The sequence below is a fragment of the Danio rerio genome, chromosome 16 (genome assembly GCF_049306965.1).
Source record: "Danio rerio strain Tuebingen ecotype United States chromosome 16, GRCz12tu, whole genome shotgun sequence".
In the NCBI taxonomy this organism is placed as follows: Eukaryota; Metazoa; Chordata; class Actinopteri; order Cypriniformes; family Danionidae; genus Danio; species Danio rerio.
This window is the reverse complement of record NC_133191.1, coordinates 58,070,001-58,090,000: the sequence shown is the minus strand read 5'-3', so window position 1 is coordinate 58,090,000 and position 20,000 is coordinate 58,070,001. Positions and strand designations below refer to the sequence as shown.

Below are 20,000 nucleotides of genomic sequence, written 5' to 3'. Positions count from 1 at the left end.
AATATATAGACACACACACACACGTTTATATAGGTTGACATAAACATAGAATTAATATTAATTATTATTAATAAATATTAATAATCTCTCTCTCTCTCTCTATATATATATATATATATATGTGTGTGTGTGTGTGTGTAATAAATATGATAAATAAAATATAATAATTAATATATCAATACACACACACACATAACAAAAAAAAGGTTGACATATATTTTAATATATATTCTATTGTTTTGCTGCTGGGCAACGATTAAGATTAATCACAACCAAAATAAAAGGTTTTTTACTGACTTATGAATGTACTGTATATTTTATTATGCATGTATAAACGCACACACACACATTCATAAAAAAAACAAAAGTTTACTAAACTAATATGTTTACATTAATATTTATGATAGTCACACGGTGGTCCCCTTTAGTGGTGTGGGTTTCCTCTGGGTGCTCTGGTTTCCCCCACAGTTCAAACACATGCGCTATAGGGGAATTGATGACCTAAATTGGCCGTTGTGTGTGTGTGTGTGTGTGTGTGTGAATGAGTGTGTGTGAATGTTTCCTAGTGCTGGGTTGCAGCTGGAAGGGCATCCACTGTGTTAAACATGTGCTGGATAAATTGGCAGTTCATTCCGCTGTGGCGACCCCTGATTAATAAAGGGACTAAGCCGAAGAGTAAATGAATGGATGAATAATGACTCCTCAAACTGATTAACGCTTCTCAATGTTGTGTTCAATCTGCTCTCTTCACAGTAAATACACAAACATATACAATACACACTTCAATATCAGTGACGTAAAATATGACTTGCAACACACACACACACACACACACACACACACACAAACAAACAGCAATTCTTCATCTATTTATTTACCTACATGAATGATCTTTAATATAAAGACGTTTCTCTGAATTCTTCATAATTTTTTTATTTTATCAGTTAAATGGCACTGAGTGAGTGTTTGTTCTAGGAAAATAATGCACAAAACAAAAATAAAACTAAAATGCAATTTACAGCAGGTTGTAAAATAGTATGACATTAATAAAGGTCACACTTGAGTTAAAAGGGCCACGAAACCTCCGTGTCAGCAGGGTGTTTTCACACCTCTAGTTTGGAAAAGTTCAGGAAAGTGGGTGTGTCCAGCTCTGTTTAGGTGGAAGTGTTGGGGGAGGCATAGAGGGAAGATTTTGCATAAAAATGGGAGTTTCCGTTTAGACACGCGCTGATTTTCAGGCAAAACAAACACAGTAACGCAGGGGAGAAAGATAGTGACTGTGGACCTGTTTACACTAATGTATATATAATATACATATGCATATATAACTGTCAACAGCTCCGTTATCGTGTCACAATTCATGGTATTAGCAAACCATTAGCTAACACTGGCTTTATAAACTACTAATTATCTGTTTATTGCGATATTACTAATTATCTGTTTATTGCGTCGTTACTAATTATCTGTTTATTGAATCGTTACTAATTATCTGTTTATTGTGTTGTTACTAATTATCTGTTTATTGCGTCGTTACTAATTATCTGTTTATTGCGTTGTTACTAATTATCTGTTTATTGCGCCGTTACTAATTATCTGTTTATTGCGTCGTTACTAATTATCTGTTTATTGTGTTGTTACTAATTATCTGTTTATTGTGTTGTTACTAATTATCTGTTTATTGTGTTGTTACTAATTATCTGTTTATTGCGTCGTTATTATCTGTTTATTGCGTCGTTATTAATTATCTGTTTATTGTGTTGTTACTTATTATCTGTTTATTGCGTCGTTACTAATTATCTGTTTATTGTGTTGTTACTAATTATATCTTTATTGCGTCGTTACTAATTATCTGTTTATTGTGTTGTTACTAATTATCTGTTTATTGCGTCGTTACTAATTATCTGTTTATTGTGTTGTTACTAATTATATCTTTATTGCGTCGTTACTAATTATCTGTTTATTGTGTTGTTACTAATTATCTGTTTATTGCGTTGTTACTAATTATCTGTTTATTGCGCCGTTACTAATTATCTGTTTATTGTGATGTTACTAATTATCTGTTTATTGTGATGTTACTAATTATCTGTTTATTGCGTTGTTACTAATTATCTGTTTATTGCGTTGTTACTAATTATCTGTTTATTGTGTTGTTACTAATTATCTGTTTATTGCGTTGTTACTAATTATCTGTTTATTGCGCCGTTACTAATTATCTGTTTATTGTGATGTTACTAATTATCTGTTTATTGCGTTGTTACTAATTATCTGTTTATTGCGTTGTTACTAATTATCTGTTTATTGCGTCGTTACTAATTATCTGTTTATTGTGTTGTTACTAATTATCTGTTTATTGTGTCGTTATTAATTATCTGTTTATTGCGTCGTTACTAATTATCTGTTTATTGCGTTGTTACTAATTATCTGTTTATTGTGTCGTTATTAATTATCTGTTTATTGCGTCGTTACTAATTATCTGTTTATTGTGTTGTTACTAATTATCTTTTTATTGCGTCGTTATTAATTATCTGTTTATTGTGTTGTTACTTATTATCTGTTTATTGCGTCGTTACTAATTATATCTTTATTGCGTCGTTACTAATTATCTGTTTATTGCGTTGTTACTAATTATCTGTTTATTGCGTTGTTACTAATTATCTGTTTATTGCGTCGTTACTAATTATCTGTTTATTGTGTTGTTACTAATTATCTGTTTATTGTGTTGTTACTAATTATCTGTTTATTGCGTCGTTATTAATTATCTGTTTATTGTGTTGTTACTTATTATCTGTTTATTGCGTCGTTACTAATTATATCTTTATTGGGTCGTTACTAATTATCTGTTTATTGCGTTGTTACTAATTATCTGTTTATTGCGTCGTTACTAATTATCTGTTTATTGTGTTGTTACTAATTATCTGTTTATTGCGTCGTTATTAATTATCTGTTTATTGTGTTGTTACTTATTATCTGTTTATTGCGTCGTTACTAATTATATCTTTATTGCGTCGTTACTAATTATCTGTTTATTGCGTTGTTACTAATTATCTGTTTATTGCGTCGTTACTAATTATCTGTTTATTGTGTTGTTACTAATTATCTGTTTATTGCGTCGTTATTATCTGTTTATTGCGTCGTTATTAATTATCTGTTTATTGTGTTGTTACTTATTATCTGTTTATTGCGTCGTTACTAATTATCTGTATATTACGTTGTTACTAATTATCTGTTTATTGCGTCGTTACTAATTATCTGTTTATTGCGTCGTTACTAATTATCTGTTTATTGCGCCGTTACTAATCATCTGTTTATTGCGTCGTTACTAATTATCTGTTTATTGCGTCGTTACTAATTATCTGTTTATTGCGTTGTTACTAATTATCTGTTTATTGCGTCGTTACTAATTATCTGTTTATTGCGTTATTACTAATCATCCGTTTATTGCGTTATTTAATAGTTAGTCAGGTAGAAGTTGGGTTTAGGGTAGGATTAGGGATGTAGAATTAAATCATACTTTATAACAGCTAATGAACATTTAATATCTAAATAATAGGCAGGTAGTTAATAGCATGAATTGTAAACTAAACTAAAGTGTCACCCTAATATAAAATAAAATGCAAAACGATAATCACTGTAGTATAATAATGCATGTGTGATGTGTTCTACAGTGTTTGATCTGTAATAAACAAAGGCTGTGATGTGTTGCAGCAGAGTTTGTGGTTTTCCAGCAACTTCTTCTTTCTCTGCTCTCCCATCACGTGTTTTTCAGTGGAAGCGAAGCCGTCTGTCGCCCTGATAAAGATGCTCTTCTGCTTCAGAAATGCGGCTTCCTTTAATACTGTCGACAGCAGAAATGTGGAAACTGTCAAAACTACAAGCATCAACCTGATTTGTCAGTCAAAAATTACAATTCCATCATCAATTCCTCCGTTTGTCAACCCTCACACTGCAAAAAAAAAAAATTACTTACTTTTTTCTAAGACACTCAAACTATAAGCTACTCAAATAGTCTATATAACTTGTAGCTGCTTTTATAAACTGCTTACTAACGTCTCTTAATGTAGAGTTAATGCTTAACAAGCAATGAATAAACTATTTGCTGAAGCTTTATACATAATTCATAGTGTGTAGTTCTTATTGTTACCAATATAGTCTTTTGTAAAGTGTGCAAACTCTAATGTGGTCATCTGTCAGCTCTTACTTGACCTCCTTCAGTGTAGTGTTGTCTTTCAGGCCTTCAGAAAGCTGTCTGGCTCCGTCAATAGTGAACTCATTGTCTATTAACCTGTAAAAATAAAAGCATTCAGGCGTGATTAAACTCGCTCTGCACATTTTGCATCAGCAGTAAATATACATGGAGCTTTCTGACAGCCAAATCATGACTTAATTATAATTTTAGCAGTTTATTTCAATGTAAACGGCCTACAAAATTGTTCATCAAAATAGTACATGAGGAATAAGAGTCAAAAGAAAGAATCGCCTCTAATCGCTTTAGCCAATCTTTATCTTTTTGAATATTTGCTGCTACTCATTATATAAACATGATTAAAGTAACTCATTTGCATATTCAAATTCTCTGAAAGCAGTGTTTTGTTTCTGATATGAAAAGACCAATCAAAACAGACTTGGCTAGCTGACCAATCAGAGCAGTGCTGGCTTACTGAAGAGGGAGGAGCTTACAGACCAAAAGAACTCGAAAGAATTGTACTGATTGCATGTTGCATGTTCTCCCCGTGATGGCGTGGGTTTCCTCCGGGTGCTTCGGTTTCCCAAACACATGCGCTATAGGGGAATTGATTAATTAAATTGGCCGTAGTGTATGAATGTGTGTGTGAATGAGTGTGTATGGGTGTTTCCCAGTAGTGGTTTGCGACTGGAAGGGAATCCACTGTGTAAAACATATGCTGGATTAGTTGGCGGTTCATTCCGCTGTGGCAACCTCTGATAAATAAGGAACTAAGCTGAAGGAAAATGAGTAATAATGAAGGATAATTGTAATCGTACATCAGATGCGTCAGAGACGAGTTAGACCTGAAGGCCTCCGCAAGATCCGACGCTGCGTCATCAGAGATTTTATTCTGTATCAGCCTGTAAAAATAAACACATTAAGAATGCATTATGAAAGATGTTCATTTCACACGCATGAGAGAATATGATATTCAGTTTTACCAGACGATGTGAAGACTTGTGTTTTCCTTCAATGTCTGTGCCAGACTTCTTCCACCGTGAGACGTGATGCCATTGGCGGAGAGACTAAACATTGATTAAATAATAATATTCTCAGATCACTTTATCTGAACGCTGACTTTCTCAGGAAAAAACATGCTTTTGGCAACACTTTTTAATAACTGCACACTATTAATATTTATTAAGCATGACCAAACAGTTTATCATTCGTTAAGCAATATCTGTACATTAGGGGGGACCTATTATGCATTATTATATAATACCAATCACCAATCTCGTCCCTGGAGGGCCGGTGTCCCTGCAGGGTTTAGCTCCATCTAGCCTCAACACACCTGCCTGGGTGTTTCAAGTATACCTAAGACCTTGATTAGCTTGCTCAGGTGTGTTTGATTAGAGTTGGAGCTAAAATCTGCAGGACACCGGCCCTTCCAGGAACGAGACTGGTGATCCCAGCCCTAGAGAGTGTAGTAAGGTTTCAGCTGAAGATATCACACAGATAATGTTCTTTAGCTCTCTGAAACTGACCCTTTTAGGCTTTAATCCTAATTGTGGTGTTTTGGTGACTGTCGCTTTAAATTCAAATGAGATTGTGCTCTTTTCGGAAGAGGGCGGAGCTATAAATGCCTGTGTATCAGCATAGTGGCAGATTCAGATTCAGGACTAACGTCCTATGCTAATGAGGAAGAGATGGTCACTAGTGGGTGGGGTTTTCCCCCTCTGATGACACGTACAAAGGGAGAATGTCAATCAAAGTGCTTCTGCAGACTGTTTTTATCAAGTCTGTATATATTAGGGATGCAACGATCCCGATACTTGAATTGGATAAAAACCAAATGACATGATATCACAGGCGATTGTCTTCTGAGTGCACCAGAAACGAATAACGCTCCTCATAGAGCTTGAGAAGCATACAGTACTGTATGATCTATATACTTTCTGAAATAAAGACTTGCAGGTTAAAGAAACAGCATAAAGGGAGGTTGCCATGGGCCTTATGCAGATAAAAAGTTTTTTTTTTTTAAAAAAGGTGTATTTGTATATATATAGAGAGAAATGTAACTAGATAGAATAGACAGAGATAGGTTGATCTCTGCAGCAGCTGCCGAACAGCTGCGCACTGCAGACGCAGCTGATGTGAAAGGCAAACGCCTGCGTACTGCTACTGCTCGACATACGCGCTGCTCACGCTTGCGGTGTGAAACAGGCATAATATAGGCTATTCTGAAACTGTCATTTTATTTATTTTAATATTTTATTTAACAGACCTGTTTGTCAGTTTGTGTGCAGAATAAAAGCTAAGCAGACCTTGTCTTGAACTTCACCTTGAATATTCTTGTTTACTTAGTAGATAACTGACCAACAAAAAATACACTGAAATAACTAACAAATGATACCAAAGGAAATTCGTTAAAAAAAACAAAAAAAATTATTGTTCAGACATGCTTTCAGTTTCTCCATCTCACTCGCAGCGAGTTTAGACGAGGGAATATTTAAGAAAATCTGGCCTGTTTAGTTTAGTCTGCATCAAACCTGCAGGAAAATATCAGGCTTTGCTGAAAGGCTGCTTATTTTACCAACAATTAGGGTCAATAGTGATAGCCTATTACAGATTTCAAAGAAAAATCCTAATATTCATTCATACATTCATTCATTCATTTTCTTGTCGGCTTAGTTCGTTTATTATTCTGTGGTCGCCACAGCAGAATGAACCAACAACTTATCCAGCAAATCAAATCGGTTAATACTCAAATAAATGGTATTGGTGCATCCGTAGTTTATAACAAATGCAATAAATTAATGTTTACAGTTAGAGGCTGGATATATATTTACACACTGCTGACACACAACTGTGTTTAAATTATTATTATGTTGCATAATAGCTCCCCTTTAAGTGTTAAACAATGACAAATTATTTGCAATCGTATCTAAAAATAACATTTATATAGAGAAGTGTCAAAATTCAGAATAAAATGTGATAACATTTATTTTCAGATGAGATTGCAAAGATTTATTTTTCATGAATTGCATTAATGCGATGCTTAATTTAGTAATGAACAAAATAATTGTTAACAAATTATGCACATACAATCATTAAGTCATTAAGCATAAGTCGAGAAAAGAGCACTTGTAGTTGTATTTCTAAACTGCTGCTACTACTAATGTCTATGGGGTATATGCCAAGCTAGTGTTTTTCCCATACTGATAAACTTCCGATGACCTGTTATTGTGAACTATTTTACATTTTATATGGTTCCTTTTACAGCATCGATGTTGTAATGTCATTAAAATACATTCAGCTAGATAAACTTTGGCATTCATTTAGTTGCTCAAGCCTAAAACGAGACAAAAAGCCATTTACTCAAATGCGCCTGTCCGAATTGGCAGGCTAGCGGAGAAGCTCCACTGAATATACTGGGGTAAAATAAATGCTCATATTATAAAGACATGGTGGGGGGAAATGTAATGTAATGCAGTGCTTCTTGTACAATCTGAGCCCCACTTTATATCAGATATCACTCAGAGATCGTTGATTTTTAAAGAAAACAGACCTTAAGCGTGCCGATTTTTGTACTGGCATACAGTTCACCGGAAGCGCTTAACCCAGGTTACTGGCAAATTAAAAGTCCTATTAGCATGCTTCGGCATATACCCTTTAATGGAGAGTTAATGCTTAAAGGTGCAGTAGGTGATTGTCTTCAGAAGCATGTGTTGTTGTGCTGGTTGAAAGTCTCTTCACAGTCCAATAGTAATGATGACAGTAAATGATCTAAATGTGTTTATATGTATTTTTATATTCTGGGTAAAGCATAAAACTAAAAAATGTTCATCCAATTAAATAGAGTCGGCCGTCATCTCCCTTAATTTCGATAGGCAGGTCAGACTGTCTGTCAGCAAATGTAGATTCCGACTTCTGTGCATGTGTTCGCAGATGCCGAGTCGGAGCCAGAGGCGCCGAAGGACAGCCGAGCTCGGGCCGATTACTGTAAAGTCAGGCGCGGGTATAATTCACTCTTAAAGCGGCCGCGCGGTCACGAGACGGACCGGGAGAAATAAAATGCTGAATTGAAAATTTTAAAAACCTGAATCAATATTGGAGTTACTTTAGCACGCTGGAGGAAGAACGACACCATGGCTGAAGTATCACTGTTAGACACGTAACGTTAATGTTCTGTTGTGAAACTATTTTATATTAGATTGTGTTGTTATGAATGACTTCTATGCACAGACGTGTTGTTCAGCCACTGAAATCTCCCGGTGAAAGATTGATGTGATTATTTTCAGTTTCATAAGGTTCTTTGACAGCATCTATAATGTAGATTTATATTTAGTTTAACAACAAAACACCAGTAAATAGCGCTATTCCGCCTAACCTGCTTTACTGAGCTGAAGCTGCTTTTATATTCACATTGGGTCATTTCTGAACACTGACAGCCTTCCTGTACTGTTCACCGCTACTCTGAATATCCGCTCTGAAATAGCATGTAAGTGTGGCAAAGTATTTCATGTAATTCCTGCACGGCGCTGGGCCTAACTAACTGGCGAATGACATGAACTAGTGGGTTGTCTGTCGGCTGTTGTGACGCGGTGCGCGCGCTCGCGATTTTAGGGGGTGTGGCTTTGAATCACAGTCCCTCCCCGCCGTCCAAAGATAATATGCTAAGCGGTTAGCATTTTGGCAGATCACCTACTGCACCTTTAACATATGAGGAATGAACTATTTTCTAATGCTTAATAAATGACTGATAGTGTGCAGTTATTATAAAGTGTTGTTATACTTTTTTGATTACCTGAGGTTGGTCAAACTGGGGTGGTTTTTCAGAGCCTCTGCGAATGCTTCTGCACCTTCATCACCGATGCAGTTTCCCCACATTCTGCAAATGAATCATTTGAGCATCTTTTTACACACTTTTCTGTGTGAAAAATATGACTGAAAACTCCACACACACAGATATTTGGCTTGATCAATCAATTTGCATCTTTTTAAAGAGCAGGTCATATGGTATTTAAACATAGATTATTACTAATTATAACACTAATATTAGCAACTACTAAAATAGCCATTTCAGTCATTCATATTAGAACAAATACCAATTTTTTTACACGTCACATTCAAATTCGAAGCTACAACAGGTTTAAACGATGCTAATTTCAGAAAGCATTGTAATGTTAGACTAATTTTATTATTAATTTAATATTTGAATCGTTTTTCAGTGTTTTCGATTTATTTAAATCAATTCAGTTCTTCAGGTCATTAAGCCCCTCACCCTTCATTAAGCCAGCTCTGCTCTGATTGGTCAGCTGGCCAAATCCATTATGATTGGTCTTGATATCTGTATCGGAAAACGGAATGCCCATTTCAGAGCGTTTGTATGTCACAGGAGGCGGGATTATGCAAAATAAGGATACTAGCATCTCCTGCAACAGGCTTAAATGCATCTAACATCAGAAAACATTCAAACTTTTCCCGAATGCTCTGATTGGTCGGCTGGCCAAGTCTGTTTTTAAATGGTCTTTTCAAGCCGAAAACAAAACGCCATTTCAGAGTGTTTGAATATTGTGGGAGGCGGGATTATGCAAATGAGCCACTTTGATCATGTTAATGTAGATCAACAGCTGGTAAAAGATTTGAAAATATAATTAATTGTTAAGGTGATTCAGAGTCGACTCTTTTGAGAGTCGATATCTTCATCATGTACTATTTTTGTTTACCTTTGCAGACTGTTCACATTGAAGATACATAGCAAATAAGATATTTCTGACAGCCCATATGACCTGCTCTTTTACGTGAGGTTTAATTGTTCCCTAAGATGAATTCTCACCCTATATCAAAGATAGATTTGCTCTTGTGAATCGCGCTGGCGAGATATTTCCCACCTACACTTGTGATGTTGTTGCAGCCGAGCCTGTGCAAAACACAAACAAGCGACCACCATGCATTATCTGTGTGTACATTTATAAGATTTAGTTTAAACACTCCAACAGTTATTGTCTATATTCACTGAGAAACTTATTTTCAAAAGGAGCTGTACTCATTTATGCTGAGCACTATGAAGAAATATATGTATAAATGCAAAATCCCCCCAAAATCACGCTGTTTGAACGAATGCTAGTGAAAAATATTCCCCCGTCAGCAGTGTTTTTGTTCTGCGAGGGTTTATTCCTGGTTTACTCACTTGACGGTCCTCAAATGTGGACATTCTTCAATGATCTTTGCTACTTGTTTGGCTCCAACATCTGTGATGTGGTTTTGGTAAAGGCTGTGAATGCAGAAAACAAAGTCAAAGAGGTCTATACAACATAAGATAAACAGATGAACCGTAAACCGTAAACTCACCCCAACACCTTCACGATTTTATGTCTGATGAGTTCCTCAGCCAGAACCTCAATACCGCTGTCTGTCAGCTGATTCACACAAAACCTGAAAGTTGATTTGAAATCAGACAAAACAGAATTATTACTTATTGGGCCTAAATCCTGTACAGGGCAGATCTCACAACTCAACCTACAATTAGAGGGATACAGAGTTAGCGTTAGCTCTACTATAAAAGATCTGGGTGTCATGTTAGACAGCAGTTTAACTATTGAAAAATTAAAATCTTATCTCCCATGTCACAAAACCTGCCTTCTTTCATCTGCGAAATATCGCTAAGTTACGAAGTATGCTATCCATCTCTGATGCAGAAAAGCTAGTCCATGCTTTTATGAGCTCTAGGCTGGATTACTGGAATGCTTGGTTTGCTGGCTGCCCAGCATCCTCTATTAACAAACTTCAGCTAGTACAAAACGCAGATGCCAGAGTTCTTACCAGGTCTAGAAAATATGATCATATCACCCCAATGTTATCCTCCTTACACTGGCTGCCTGTTCAGTTTCGTATGGAATTTAAAAAATTACTTCTTACATATAAAGCTCTAAATAATCTAGCTCCTGTTTATCTAACCAACCTACACCAACCAACCTCACTACAATCCAACCCGCTCTTTAAGATCTCAAAACTCAGGGTTTCTGGTAGTACCTAGAACAAGAAAAGTCAAGTAAAGGAGGTCGAGCCTTCTCGTTTATGCCTCCTAAACTCTGGAATAGCCTTGCTGATAATGTCCGCGGCTCAGACACACTCTCCCAATACAAATCTAGAGTAAAGACCTATCTTTTTAGTAAAGCACACACTCGGTGCATCACTTAGCGGTATGATCCATGAATGTGCTCCACACAGGCTTCTGCATCTTGTTTATTTACACTATGAACAGCAGCTCCGCTAATTATTCTCTTTATTCTCTATTTCCATCTGGGGATACTCATCCTGAGGCCCTCAGACGATACAGCGCCACTGATTCAATCTAAGTCCAGCGATAAGATGATATTCTTACATTAGAAAAGATAAACTTGCAACAGAAAAAGACGTGATATGGGTACGGTCGCTGCTGTTGTTAATCCGCTGTGCGTACTTGCATATTAGCCTCGGTGTACATTCTTGGAACTTTAAACTAGTGCACAGTTGGCAACTTGGCATAACTTTGTTTAATTGCAGAAGTTTTGTTTTGTTCTGTGCAACAGAAGTGTAGCTTAGAGAAGCCTTTACGGTTAATTAACTGTGATAAATTAAAGCGCAGTGAAATCGGCTAATCATTGCATCCCTATTAATGATATCAATGCATTGTACAAAAAGCCTTTTCTACAAAAACTTCCAAATGTTTTCGGCTGCCACGCCACTGGCTTTGGTGACTCACGCTCTACGCCGCCTTTAACTGCAGCTCGTGCTGTATTGAACAGACGCACGTTACTTTATAACTATAGTGGCCGTTTTTCGACTGAGCTAAATTTATTTTTGATCTCTTGGTCATACTATCTGGAGGGCCGAAACAAATTGCTTCGGGTGCCGGGTTCGGCCTACGGGCCACCAATTGAATAGCCCTGCTCAAAAGACATCTGACTTATTATATACAGTTGAAGTCAGAATTATTAGCCCACTGTTTATTTTTCCCCAATTTCTGTTTAACGAAGAGCACATTTCTTCAGCACATTTCTAATCATAATATTTTTAGTTACTCATTTCTAGTCTCTGATTTATGTCATCTTTGCCATGATGACAGTAAATAATATTAGACTAGATATTCTTCAAGACACTTCTATACAGCTGAAGGGGACATTTAAAGGCTTAACTAGGGTAACTAGGCAGGTTAGGGTAATTAGGCAAGTTATTGTATAACGATGGTTTGTTCTGGAGACTATCAAAAAGTATATAGCTTAAAGGGGCTAATAATATTGTCCTTAAAATGGTGTTTAAAAAATTCAAAACTGCATTTATTCTAGCCAGAATAAAACAAATAAGACTTTCTCCAGAAGAAAAAATATTATCAAACCTACTGTGAACATTTCCTTGCTCTGTTACACATCATTTGGGAAATATTTGATAAAGAAAAAAACTTAAAAGGGGGCTAATAATTCTGACTTTAACTGTTTCTTGTAAAAAGGAGCATAATAGGTCTCCTCTAAATGATTTTTGTTGTAATCTGCCGTTATATAAAGCAAATAAAATTGATCGACTGAATAATTAAATAATAATGGTCTTGGGAAACACTGCTCTCTCCCAAACTCTGTCTGCTTTCTTACCTCACTACCGTCATTTTGCTGAAAGAGGGTCGCAGTTGCTTCACGCCATAATCGTTGATGTTATTATTGTCCATATCGACTCCCAAATGCTTCCTACGATGGTGCAGCACGAAGTTCAAAGCACTGCAGTCGGCAGAGTAAATATTACAGAACGCAATCTTAATATAATCTGCAGAAATGCCGTTAGCCGTCATCTTGGCCACGTCCTCGCTGTTTGTCTCAAATATGCAGCGCAGCATCCACAGGAAGTTGGGCATCGCGTGCACTTTATCTCCTTCGATGTCTGTGGACGGAGACCGAGGGAGGCTCTTAAGATGAGTTTTCACGCTGTTCGATAAATAGGATTTCAGTATCTTGCGTTTCTGCTTCAATGCCGACGGCGGGACGAGATGCTCCAGGAGAGCTGCGTTGGATTTAGACAAAAGTCCGCACAGGAATAGATTAGTGAATTGAAAGTTGGTCTGGAATGCATCGCTCTCTCTGGGTTTTGTGTTTTTTAGGCAAGGTATGCAGGAGAGACGTGATGACTTCTTGTATTTGCATTTAGAGAAGAACTTTAGGATTGACTCTGGATTTAGTTTTGCATCCAGAACTAGAGAAAAAGCTGCAAGGAAGGCTTGGAGAGTCTCGTGGAGGAACTCGAAGGAGCTTGCGGATGAAGAATCGTAATGCGAAGCAGGTCTTAAAAACCCAAACTGAAGATCTTCATCGTTTAATCCACAGCACACCGCTTCATCTAAGGTGAACACCAGTTTACTTGTTTCAATACCGTGCAATGCTAGTCGAGCAAATCCCGAAAGCTTCTGTTCACCAGCTTTAAAGGTCTCCGTAGGACATCTCAATGTTCGCCTTAGGAGTCCGGGACGTGCAGTTGAGTGTCCGAGAAAAACCTCGGAGAGCAGCAGGAATACATTTGTGAGTGTGATACAGGAACCCGGCAACTCAAAGTCATCATACACTGATTGCAGATGCTTAAAGCTCTTCAGGATGATCCAGCTGAATAGCGGGATTGAGCACAGACCGCATAGATGTGGGTTAGCATCGAGCTGATCGCTCACGAGCATCCTATGCTCTTGCTCGGGGAAATGCAAAGCTAAATATCTCTTCAGGTGTTCTGGTGCAAATCCCTTCAGGAACACTTTCTTCCGAATCACCCGGCTTTGGATTTCAGTGCCACTTCTTGCTGACAGAATCTTCCTGGAGCCTTTCAGGAGTTTCCCACAGAGCAGATTCATTAGAAGCAGCAGCGGTCGTGTTTTTTCTTCTGGGGAAACCGTTTCCGGCACATTATCTAAATCGAAATCCATTTGGAGCTCATCGTATCCGTCGAAAGTGAACACCACGGTCTCTGGGAAGCGTAAGATGTAGGCGAACACCTCATTATCTGGATCTCCATCTGGATAGCAGTTGTGCTTGAAGATCAAATCCTTCAGCGAGATCTCATCCGTCTCTTTGAAGGCGCTGAACGCTCTGCATCTGAACTTGAAGAAGAATTTGGCGCCGGTTTTCAGCTCTCGTCTGGACCACAGATTCTGCAGTTTCTGGAGCATGATTGATTTGCCAACGCCGGCGTCACCCGTGATGAAGATAGTCTCGGCCTGCGGGTTGAAGACTCCCTGATCTCCGAGAAGTTGGTCCAGATTCTGTAAATATCCCAAACTCTCTCCTGTGTCGTTCAGGAGCTCCATCTGCGTGTCGGTGTACAGATCCTCCAGCGGCGTCTCCTCACTTTTAGAGTAGGACGTGATGAACTGAGTGTCTCTTCCCAGCTCATATCGGAGCTTTTCACAGTATTTGCTGACTGTAGAGATGGGGAACAATAACATTAGTGCACCAGAACAATCACTCATACAGTGAGATACAAAAATCATTCATCCTTATGTGAATATGTTTTTTTTCAAATATTTCCCAAGCACTGTTTAAAGTTTGAAACGGAAGGTAAGATAGGTAAGTACATCTACTTGAAATGAAAAAAAAAGTGTAGGGCAGTGCATGATTTCGCTGCTGCTAACGTGTACCACTAGTGGTACGCAGGCTTCCTTCTGGTGGTATGCAGAGGAATGAAATATATCATGTACATGCTATACACGTTTCAAAATTTATCAAAAACGATGTATATAATATGCCATTTATTATATATAGGCTATATTTCTGAGGTAATCTGCCACGTTATTTTAACTTTGCAGAGTTGTAGCTGCTTTACTGGGCCTTCTACGCTACTGTATTTCAATACTGCTCATTTTGGTGGTACTTGGAGAGACCATTTTTTTCTGAGGTGGTACTTGGTGAAAAAAGTTTGAGAACCACTGCCCTAAATGATTAATAGCCCCACCCTAAATCACTGATAGCCCAATCCTAAAGGACTGATAGCTTCGCCCCAAAATGACTGATAGACACACCCCTAAATGATTAATAGCCCCCCCAAAAGGACTGATAGACACGCTCCAAATGAATTATAGCCTCTCAAAGGACTGATATACCCACCCTAAAGGACTGATAGCTTTGCCATAAATGACAGATAAATCTCCATAAAGAATGGATAGGCCCACTCCTAAAGCACTCATAGCCCCACCCGCCTTAAAAGACAGTTGGTCCCACCCTAAAGGACCGATAGTCCCGCCCTAAAGGACTGATAGTCCCACCCTAAAGGATTGATAGTCCCACCCTAAAGGACCGATAGTCCCGCCCTAAAGGACTGATAGTCCCACCCTAAAGGACCGATAGTCCCGCCCTAAAAGACAGTTGGTCCCACCCTAAAGGACCAATAGTCCCGCCCTAAAGGACTGATAGTCCCACCCTAAAGGATTGATAGTCCCGCCCTAAAGGATTGATAGTCCCACCCTAAAGGACCGATAGTCCCGGCCTAAAGGACCGATAGTCCCGGCCTAAAGGACTGATAGTCCCACCCTAAAGGATTGATAGTCCCACCCTAAAGGATTGATAGTCCCGCCCTAAAGGACCGATAGTCCCGCCCTAAAGGACTGATAGTCCCACCCTAAAGCACCGTTAGTCCTGCCCTAAAAGACAGTTGGTCCCACCCTAAAGGACCAATAGTCCCGCCCTAAAATACTGATAGTCCCACCCTAAAGGATTGATAGTCCCGCCCTAAAGGACTGATAGTCCTACCCTAAAGGACCGATAGTCCCGCCCTAAAGGACTGATAGTCCTACCCTAAAGGACCGATAGTCCCGCCCTAAAGGACTGATAGCCCCGCCCTAAAAGACTGATAGTTTCACCCTAAAGCACTGTTAGTCCCGCCCTAAAAGACAGTTGGTCCCACCCTAAAGGATCGATAGTCCCGCCCTAAAGGACTAATAGTCCCACCCTAAAGGATTGATAATCCCGCCCTAAAGGACCGATAGTCCCGCCCTAAAGGACTGATAGTCCCACCCTAAAGGACCGATAGTCCCGCCCTAAAGGACTGATAGTCCCACCCTAAAGGACCGATAGTCCTGCCCTAAAAGACAGTTGGTCTCACCCTAAAGGACCAATAGTCCCGCCCTAAAATACTGATAGTCCCACCCTAAAGGATTGATAGTCCCGCCCTAAAGGACTGATAGTCCTACCCTAAAGGACCGATAGTCCCGCCCTAAAGGACTGATAGTCCTACCCTAAAGGACCGATAGTCCCACCCTAAAGGACTGATAGCCCCGCCCTAAAAGACTGATAGTTTCACCCTAAAGCACTGTTAGTCCCGCCCTAAAAGACAGTTGGTCCCACCCTAAAGGATCGATAGTCCCGCCCTAAAGGACTAATAGTCCCACCCTAAAGGATTGATAATCCCGCCCTAAAGGACCGATAGTCCCGCCCTAAAGGACTGATAGTCCCACCCTAAAGGACCGATAGTCCCGCCCTAAAGGACTGATAGTTCCACCCTAAAGGACCGATAGTCCCGTCCTAAAGGACTGACAGATCTGCCCTAAAGAACTAGTAGCCCATCCCCCCCCCCCCCCCCCCTTACCCCACCCACCCCACCCCCCACAAAAGAAACAAAAGAAACACAAAAGAAAATTTTAACAGTATTTGTTGTTGTTTTTTCCAGAAAATTTGCATGGAATAAATGCAACTGTTATACAATGACTTGCCGAATTAACCTAGCTAAGCCTTTTAATACCACTTTAAGCTGAATACTAGTGTCTTGACAAAATAACTAGTAAAATATCATGTACTATCGTCATGACAACGATAAAGGACATTAGTTAGAATTTTTCTATTGAAACTATTAGGTTTAAAATGTGTTGACAATCTTCCTCCACATCTCCTCCTCCTCCTTCTGTTGTGTTCTGATGCAATTTTTGACTTTTGTATCTGTGAAATAACTCTAATCATTCAGCGTAGTGATATGGAGCTGTAATGCGCTCGAAACCTGACGGAACTACTTTAGCTTTTATTTGTGTGTTTATCTGACAACCGAACACCTTCGAGTGTTCAGAATCAAGCATTCAATAGCTCTTTAGTATTGATAAATTTAAAGGGAAATACTCACTGGGGTCTGTGTTAACCACTGGTATGGCTTTAATGGTGTCTAATGGCGTGTATTGGATTTCATCAAACCAAGGCCGTAGATCGATGTAGGCGTCGTATGCTTCATAAAGGATCTGTGTGAAATACGCCGAGCATTCCTCGCCTTTACTTTGGACCAGCTCCAAGATTTTGCGTACCTGCAGGTCCAGAAATGAGATGAGTTTATACGAAGTAAAGAATTATCCCTTGTGTGCAGTTCAAAAGCTGACCCTCCTTTGGTTATGTTGGGGGCTGTTTTTGCCCCATTGACATCCATTATAATCATATTTTTGATTGACAGCATGTAATCATGTATTCTTGATTATTGCTGATTTTCCCTGCTGGGAAGAGGGACAATGTGTATTTTTTTTAACCTATAATTAGTTAATGTTAATATATATTAACTAACATTAACTAATAATGAACAGTACAGCATTTATAAACTATAGTTTACATTTACTAATGCATTATTACAATCCAAATTCATGCTTGTTAACATTATAAGTAAACATGAACTAACAATAAACAACGCACCCTGCTAAAAAATCCAGCTTAAACCAGCCTAGGCTGGTTGGCTGGTTTTAGCTGGTCGACCAGGCTGGTTTTAGAGGGGTTTTGGCCACTTCCAGGCTGGTTTCCAGCCATTTCCAGCCTGATCTTAGCTGGTCAGGCTGAAAAATGACCAGCTAAATCCAGCTAAAACCAGCTTGACCAACCTGGTTTAAGCTGGACATAGCTGGTTTTGGCTGGGCTCCCAGCCTGGCAAGGGTGGTCAAGCTGGTCATCTCTCAGCCTAACCAGCTAAGACCAGGCTGGAAATGGCTGGAAACCAGCCTGGAAGTGGCCAAAACCCCTCTTAAACCAGCCTGGGCTGCGTTTCCCAAAAGCATCGTAAGCCTAAGAAGTTCGTAGAAATGATCGTACGACTGATCTTAATATTACGGTCTGTTTCCCAAAAGCATCGTAACTTAAGTAGCACTTGAAAATCTTAGTGGATCTACGAGTGCTCTGGAGTAATCGTAAAGCCTTAAGTGCATCGTAAGGAGACAGAGTTATGAGGGCACCTGCTGGACAACCGGCAAATTGCACCTACAATTTACTTCTCTTCAAAGTCATTATTCATTTTATTTGTACGTATATCTCTATTCATTTATATTTTCTACACATTACACAATTCAATATACAAATAATAATGAATAAAGAAAAAAATAAAAATTACATAATAAATGTTAGAATGAAAAAAAAAATTACACTGTTGTATATGGACATTTCGAGGGTAGTAGGCTACATATGTTGTATTTAACAGAAAATATTTAATGTGATTTAAAGATGACACAAATAAAGGAGGAACTCAAAAAAATGTGTCAATGACTTGCTGGCGTGCCCCAAACCCAGCCATGTATTGAACATGTCTTGGCTGATCATCATGAATTGATAAATAATTCTACTTAATTAAGGTTTCATATAAATATCGAAAATGATGCTGATGCCATTTCCGGCAAGGACTGTTAGAATTAGTTTTATGCGAGATTGGAGCAAGACAGTGTTTTTACAGTACGACATTTCCAGTTAATTTATGTTTTTAAACTGGCTCAAAAATATTTTTTTTTATGTTATTCGAGTTGAATATACAATCACACAAGTAGAAGAAGAATTATATGGATTGCTATAACATGTGCAACAATAACGAGCCATTCTATAGCGTGACATTTCAGCACTTAACAAACGGATAGCGACTCCTAAGTTGCACTTAAAGCTGGGCTACGTGCAATTGTGTTAAGTGCATTTTTGGGAAACGCACGTGAAACAATAACGAACGTTCGCAAAATGACTCGTAGAAAACGCTCTTAAGTGCTAAGATCAATCGTTATCGGGAAACGCAGCCCTGGTCGACCAGCTAAAACCAGCCAACCAGCCTAGCAGGCCCGGATTAAGAACTCAGGGGCCCCTGGGCACATTGTCTTGTAAGGCCCCCTACCTGGCCGCACCCCTATAGTTGAATTTAAAAAATAAGAATAATATAATAATTTTTAAATAAAATTAATCTATAATTTGTTGCCCACATATTTAAATAAATGATATATAGTACATATGTATTTATAGTCTACAAAGATTTAACTTATTTTTCAAAGCATTGAATAAAAATACTAATATATACTATATATATATATATATATATATATATATATATATATATATATATATATATATATATATATATATATATATATATATTTTTTTTTTTTTTTTTTTTTTTTTTAAGGGTATTTTAATGTATTGCTTTTACAAACTTATAAAGCATATTATTGCCATGGCATATAACTCACAATGCTTCTCCAATCCAGTTCTATGAATCTGAGTCTTTCATAATACAAACACTGATTTACTGTCTCTCTCCTCCTCTCCCTGTATTTTCTCTACTCTTCTCGTGATGAAGACTTGATTATAAACCTAAAAGTATCCGAAATCACACACACTATACCTCTTCTCTCCCGTCTCTCTCCTTTTCAGGGCCTTTCTCTCTCTCTCCCTCCCTCTCTCCTTTTCTGTCTGTCTCTCACCCGATGAATCCAGTCCGCGCTGCGCTGCCGTTAGCCTCCTCCGCCTGGTTAATGCTAGCTTCTCATTAGTTAAAGTTACCATAACGTCTTCTTCTGTACCCTCATTCTCCTGATCATAGGTCTGTTTAAAGATGGTGTGTA

At 38.3% G+C, this 20,000-nt stretch overlaps 1 protein-coding gene across 2 annotated transcripts in view; it reads right to left on the bottom strand.

Annotated features, from left to right (window-relative positions):
• Positions 1 to 3,420: 3,420 nt before the first annotated feature.
• Positions 3,421 to 20,000, bottom strand: part of nod1 (nucleotide-binding oligomerization domain containing 1) — an 18,495-nt gene continuing 1,915 nt past the window's right edge. Inside the window, exons 2-11 of one of the 2 annotated variants that reach the window (XM_002665060.8) lie at positions 17,282 to 17,456; positions 12,796 to 14,596; positions 10,520 to 10,603; positions 10,359 to 10,442; positions 10,005 to 10,088; positions 8,973 to 9,056; positions 5,167 to 5,250; positions 5,002 to 5,085; positions 4,199 to 4,282; positions 3,421 to 3,835 (exon numbers count right to left, since the gene is read on the bottom strand). In XM_002665060.8, coding sequence (XP_002665106.4) covers positions 3,763 to 3,835; positions 4,199 to 4,282; positions 5,002 to 5,085; positions 5,167 to 5,250; positions 8,973 to 9,056; positions 10,005 to 10,088; positions 10,359 to 10,442; positions 10,520 to 10,603; positions 12,796 to 14,596; positions 17,282 to 17,456 — 2,637 coding nt within the window. In that variant the 3' untranslated portion in view covers positions 3,421 to 3,762. The remainder of the gene's footprint in view (positions 3,836 to 4,198; positions 4,283 to 5,001; positions 5,086 to 5,166; positions 5,251 to 8,972; positions 9,057 to 10,004; positions 10,089 to 10,358; positions 10,443 to 10,519; positions 10,604 to 12,795; positions 14,597 to 17,281; positions 17,457 to 20,000) is intronic. The other variant, XM_068214273.2, reaches the window with a different exon arrangement.